At 39.8% G+C, this 7,093-nt stretch overlaps 1 protein-coding gene across 1 annotated transcript; it reads left to right on the forward strand.

Annotated features, from left to right (window-relative positions):
• The first annotated feature begins 281 nt into the window (after positions 1 to 281).
• Positions 282 to 2,354, forward strand: LOC141160802 (gamma-crystallin-3-like). The gene is made up of 3 exons (XM_073645590.1): positions 282 to 290; positions 734 to 976; positions 2,079 to 2,354. The coding sequence occupies exons 1-3, from the start codon at positions 282 to 284 to the stop codon at positions 2,352 to 2,354; spliced, it is 528 nt and encodes a 175-aa protein (XP_073501691.1).
• The last annotated feature ends 4,739 nt before the right edge of the window (positions 2,355 to 7,093 follow it).

Raw genomic sequence — 7,093 nt, forward strand, 5'->3', positions numbered from 1 at the left:
TGATGCAATGTGTCAGTGTGAAAAGGTTTTGTTTCAAGTTTACATAGCTGTTTGGGAGCCATTTAAATTACAGGTGCAAGCAAAGGCACAAATACAATAGACACATAAAACACAGAACAAAGAGACTTTCCACAATAATGGAAATTGCTTTACATTTTGCTCACTGGAAAAACATGTCAGCAGTACATGAAATGTATGCAACAGAGGATGTATAAAAGGCCATTTTCATGTTAGCATGTTACCTAAGCATTCTCCCTGGATGAGCAGCTAAACAGGGCAAAATGGGAAAGGTCAGTAGACACTTTTATTTTCAAGCCATTCTTTCTTTAAAGATTAAAAACTTTTTTCATACATATTTTCAAGAAAGTTATTATGCACTTCTTTTTTTTAAAGCATTAACTTATGAAACATTAAGAAAAAAAGTATACAGATTTGGAACTTAAAGCATCTCTAAACAAATGAAAAATCTTTAACTGGCCACTCACTCACCATGCTCAATTAATAATATTAGCATATTTTTACATGGCAGAGGCCCTTTTAGTTACCAGTTTCAGCGTTTGAAAGAAACTGCCATCTCTAATACCTGACACTTGGGCTCTGCCTATATATGCAGCTGATACTGGAGGGCAACGCTGCTTTTCAACATTAAGTATTCAAAAAAATTGATTGAAAATACAGTTTCCATATCCTAATTTCAGATTCGATGAGTTTACTATGATCATTAAATCCACAGATTATCTTCTATGAAGACAAAAATTTCCAGGGTCGCACTTATGAGTGCAACTCCGAGTGTCCAGATTTATCATTATACTTCAAACGTTGCAACTCTATCCGTGTTGAAAGTGGAAACTGGATCTTGTATGAGCACCCCAACTATAGAGGACACCAGTACTTTCTTCATAGAGGAGATTATCCCGACTTCCAGCAGTGGATGGGTTACAATGACTCAATTCGTTCTTGCCGCTTGAGTCCACAGGTAAACTCTTTAATATTCATAAAGATTTGAAAGCAATTGCATCATCCAAAATTTATGGTTACAATTCAGTTAAAGCTGCATATATTTAACTTTAATTTAGTTGAAAGAAAAGCACTAAATGCATAAAAAGAATAAAAAAGTGGGAAACCACTTTTTTATCCTTTTTATCCATTTTGTATTTTTCTTTTGTGTAAATAATAAAAATGTATATTTTAGCTTATGGTTCTTGTGTACATTTTCTTAAGATGATTCAGGTTTACCATACTGAATTTATTACAATTCCCATGTCGGTTTGTGGACACTTACATACTAGTGTATTTTTATGTATGTAACTGTTATTAAGTACCCAAAACCATTGACACAACTCCGTTTAATTTAGATGAGTCCATGCTCCCAAATTATCTACTGTTACTGTTAAAAAGCTCTTAAAGCATTACTCCTAGAAAGCCTTTCATGACATTTCCCATTTGTAAAGCACATTATGGAAATACTAGTGATGTTTTTTTTTACTTCTTCATTCCTGTAGTCTACCATATAATCCATAATCCATAACCAGACTCACTAAATTATTCAGAATTCTTTGTGTTGACAAGATGTTGTTTTTTATTTTAATTTTTATGAGAGCCTTGGTTTGAGTCTCATAGGAATGAATAAGGAATGTGACTCCAGGGCCACACATAGGACATTGCAAAATTTAGCATGTCTGATTGTGGGTCATATGGTAAGTTGGAGTGATTGTAATGAGTTGTTTAACAGTAGTAGGTGAGGAAATAACCATCATTAGTATTTCCACTAAATGCACTTTAAAAAGGCAATACAATATTTTTATTTAGGAATACTACTTTTATAACCTTCCAAGTGTGCTCTAAAAACAACCAGTTACTCACTATCTGTCCTATGCCACTCCATTTTAAAATTGCCTGGGTATCCACTCATCTCCCTTTTACAATAGTTTGTGCTTGACGATTGCTGGCAAACACTGGCCACATCAGTGACATATTGATCACAAATGCAGTCGATAGACAGCGGATACTAAAAGACAACATACAATACTGTAGGTTTTGCATTTTATTTCAAATTGTCTTTTTGTTTTACATTAAAGCATCACGGATCATTTAGGATCAGGATCTATGAAAAAGATGACTTCAGAGGCCAAATGATGGAATTCACTGAAGATTGTCCTCATGTGTTTGAGAGATTTCACCAACATGACATTAATTCAGCCCATGTGCAAGATGGATACTGGATGTTTTATGAGGAGCCCAACTACAGAGGACGTCAGTTTTACCTGAAACCTGGAGAGTACAGAAGACACACTGAATGGGGAGCTACTATTCCTAAAATTGGCTCTTTTAGGCGGGTTCACCACTTTCAGTGATTCATTAAAAAATGTAATTAGCATTCTGTTTAAAATCTGAATTCGTTTTCATTAAAATAATTAAAATTTGCCCCAATTCTCTCATGTTTTATATTTCTGTTTGATGCTTTTACATAAAATATTTGCAAAATCAATCCATAAGAGAAAAAAAAAGTAATATAATATAAAGTAGCTTTCAAATTTGCTGGTCAAAATAAAGGAGGCGACTATATATATCCACATATTTTTACATTTATGATTTCAGACTCATGATAATAGACTCATGATAATACCACAGGTAGTATCCCCAGTGGTTGAGAGATTTAGGTTAAAATATCTAATATTTTTAACGTATGGTCCACGGAAGTTAATGGTATTAAACTTGACACAAAGCTCTATAGTATTGTAGATGCTTCACAGAATCTCAAAAAATGCAGGTTACATGTGATAAACTGACTAAATAGGCCGTTATATGGCCATTGAAGTTATTTGTAGAAAAGTGTGAGATTACGCATTTTGGAAAAATCTGCTTTTTGCAAATAAATCACTACTATAAGTACTTGCAAGTTTATATTGGAAAAAAAACTTGTATAATTGTTCACAATAATTAAAATTATAGCATAAATATCAGATTGAATCAAAAACTAATAAGATATTGTTTTGTGTTAGGAAAACTATTACTTTTTGAGTACGTAAAAAGCTAGAGAGAGAGTTAAAAAAGGGTAGGTAAGTTAATAAAAGATACTGAAGATCTCAGTTACAAAATGGGGGTTTCTTTTTTAAGCTAAATATATTTAAGAAAATTCTGGAGAGTGGCATAACTCATTGTAGCTATCTTCAAAATACTTTATTCTATACAGAAAACGCAGCTCATGGGAGACAAAACTGGTACAAAACAAAGGCAATGTCTGTTTCGCCTATGAGGTCTTTCTGACTTGAACAATGTCATTACATCATCGCACCGGTCTTTGTGTGCCACTCCAGGTAGTCATCATTATCACGCATATTGACAATAAACATACGCAATGAAGAACTATACACATTAACTGAATGTTTTTCAACCGTACTAACTATGCAGACAATGCATACAAAATCACAACATTCACATGATGAATGTTAAGTACAGATGAATAAATATTTTGAAAGACTCGTGGAGTCAAGATAAAATGTGCCTGCAGCTGAAAAACACCCCCATAGCATGATGCTGCCACCACCATGTTTCACTGTTGGGATTGTATTGGGCAGGGGATGAGCAGAGCCTGGTTTTCTCCAGACATACAGCTTAAAATTATTACCAAAAAGTTCTATCTTCGTCTCATCAGACCAGAGAATCTTATTTCTCATAGTCTGGGAGTCCCTCATGTGTTTTTGAGCAAACTCTGTGAGGGCTTTCATATGCCTTACACTGAGGAGAGGCTTCTGTCGGGCCACTCTGCCATAAAGGCCTGACTGGTGGAGGGCTGTAGTGAAAGTTGACTTTGTGGAACTTTCTCCCATCTCCCTATTGCATCTCTGGAGCTCAGCCACAGTGATCTTGGGGTTCTTCTTTACCTCTCTCACCAAGGCTCTTCTCCCATGATTACTCAGTTTGGCTGCCAGGTCTAGGAAGACTTCTGGTGGTCCCAAACTTCTTCCATTTAAGGATTATGGAGGCCACTGTGCTCTTAGGAACCTTGAGTAATGCAGAAATTATTTTGTAACCTTGGCCAGATCTGTGCCTTGCCACAATTCTGTCTCTGAGCTCATTGGGCAGTTCCTTTGAGCTCATGATTCTCATTTGGTCTGACATGCACTGTAAGCTGCGAGGTCTTATATAGACAGATGTGTGCCTTTCCAAATCAAGCGCTATCAGTTTAATTAAACACAGCTGGACTCCTATAAAGGAGTAGAACCATCTCAAGGAGAATCACAAGGAGATGGACAGCATGTGACTTAAATATGAGTGTCTGAGCAAAGGGTCAGGATACTTATGACCATGTGATATTTCAGTTTTTGTATTTTAATAAATGTGCAAAAATTTCTTCATTTCTGTTTTTTTCAGTCAAGATGGGGTGCAGAGTGTACTTTAATGAGAAAAAAATTAACTTTTTAGAATTTACCAAATGGCTGCAATGAAACAAAAGTGAAAAATTTAAAGGGGTCTGAATACTTTCCGTATCCACTGTGTATAAATATATATATACAGTGCAGACCAAAAGTTTGGACACACCTTCTCATTTAAAGATTTTTCTGTATTTTCTTGACTATGAAAATTGTATATTCACACTGAAGGCATCAAAACTATGAATTAACACATGTGGAATTATATACTTAACAAAAAAGTGAGAAACAACTGAAAATATGTCTTATATTCTAGGTTCTTCAAAGTAGCCACCTTTTGCTTTGATGACTGCTTTGTACACTCTTGGCATTCTCTTGATGAGCTTCAAGAGGTAGTCACAATTTTTTGTTAAGTATATAATTCCACATGTGTTAATTCATAGTTTTGATGCCTTCAGTGTGAATGTACAATTTTCATAGTCTTGAAAATACAGAAAAATCTTTAAATGAGAAGGTGTGTCGAAACTTTTGGTCTCTACTGTATATTTATATATGTATATATATATATATATATATACATATATATATATATATATATATATATATATATACATATTGTAGGGATTTGTACCTACTGAGCCGCGTTGGTGGTAGGCACAGGCTCACACAGTGATGCAAGACTGGCTGATTACAGAGGACCAGTTTCAATTCCTGGAAGGCTGCTTCTGCTTCCGGGGACCACTTGGCCATAGCCGACTTTGTCCCTTTCAGAAGATCCGTCAGTGGGGCTGCTATCAGGGCAAAGTTAGGGACAAATCTTCGATAGTAGCTCACAATGCCTAGAAACACCCTGACCTGCTTCTTCAAGAGGGGCTGTGGCCAGTTCAAGATCGCCTCGACCTTATTTTTGATTTTATTTCCCCTCTACCAAACACGTACCCTAGGTACTTGGTGTTATGGGGACGGTTGCAAACAAACTTTATTATAATGGAAAGCAACCGACCCCGGGGTCCGCAATGCAGCCTGGTGGACTGCTGCCGAACACTTTCCGGGTGGGAAGGAAAGCAACCAACTTAAATGATAAACTCTTCCGTGTTACTGCACACGTGAACGGGTATAGCGGTTCGCTCAATCTCCATTAACAGCACGGGAGATGTGCGACCGGGGAAGTAGCTGTAGCCCTGTTAACTACACAGGAACTACACAGTGGGCGCTAGGATGCGTGTGTGACTCACGCCGACATGTAAGTACTCTCAGCCAGTGTGCTACCGGACTGAGGAGAATCACACCACATGGCTCACAGGCGGTACCGGAAATACGGCATCTGCAGACTGCTCGGGGTGTATGGCGACCCCCTAGTCAGAGCCAGTCTGCACGGCCAAGCTACCTGCCTATTTCCACTAGCCTGCCTATTTCCACTACACCTGCCTATTTCAGCTAAAGCACACGTGGAGCTCTATAGGCCAAGCGTCCACACAACAGCATCACTGCCCAATGATCAGAGCGCGCCGCTATGTTTGTGGGCAGGCCTTTTAAAGACTAAGCCCTGCCCACCGTCGCACCATTGGTGACATCACCCAAGAACCAATCAGGAGGTGCCAGGTCTCCGGATCAGGTGGTTGCCAAACCACCAATCACGATCCGCCAGGTCACGGGCATGCTCAGTGCGGCGCCTCTCGGACTTAGGCTGCAGCAGCCTAGTCTTCCTCCGCAACCTGTGCTTCATGTTGCTAGGCACAAATATATGAGATACCAATTGTACATCTCGCACATTGGCTAGGCGTTGGGACCGACGGTGATGCTGTGCAGCATCAGCCACAGCTGGACCAGAATGGGAGACCACAGAATCCACTGATGACTCAGAACCCATTTCTGGTCCAGCAAGCGCCCGGCGCCTAACATAATCCCCCCTTCTAACCTCCCCCTCCACTTGATGTTCACATTCCTCAATGAGCAGGGGGGCATGAATGTGGTCCACTGGCTCCGAAGAGCGATCCTCAGATCCATGACCTCTCCAGTGTACGAGGTAAAAATTTTCCCCCAAACCATCTTAGACCCCACAATCGCCTGTACCTCGAAATCATCACCCCTGGTGTCTGGAGCAGGTTTGTGTTCCGAAAATTTTGTCAGACGAGACAGCTTGAGAAGCGACACATGAAAGGTGTCGTGAATCCTCATGTGTCGAGGTAATTGTAACCGGTACACTGCGGGGTTTATTTGGGCCAGGATTCTGAAAGGACCAATAAAATGGGGGGCAAACTTAACTGATTCCCCGCGTACTCTGATGTTGCGAGCCGCGAGCCACACTCTGTCGCCTGGGGAGAATATGGGGGCTGGACAGTGATGAGTGTCAGCCCACTCTCTCATCCGATTCTTGGAAGCCAAAATAGCCTCCTGGGTATGATCCCAAACTTCCCACGCCTCCAGAGCCCAATCTCTGACCACAGATTCCACAGAGGAAACCGGCATAGGAACCGGAACTCGCAGATGTTGGCCATTATTTAGGAGAAACGGAGTCTGACCCGTGGAATCAGCCACTGCGTTGTTTAAGGCAAACTCTGCCCAGGGAAGCAATATCGACCAGTCATTCTGGTTGACGCAAGTATGTCACCAGCGTCTGGTTAGTTTTTCCACCAGACCATTGGTCTCCGGGTGATAGGCAGTGGAAAGATTCAGTTCAATGCTGAGCAAATTACACAATTCTTTCCAAAACCGGGAGG

The sequence above is a fragment of the Phyllobates terribilis genome, unplaced genomic scaffold (genome assembly GCF_046119375.1).
Source record: "Phyllobates terribilis strain yellow unplaced genomic scaffold, ASM4611937v1 Scaffold_9__5_contigs__length_417890890, whole genome shotgun sequence".
Lineage (NCBI taxonomy): Eukaryota > Metazoa > Chordata > Amphibia > Anura > Dendrobatidae > Phyllobates > Phyllobates terribilis.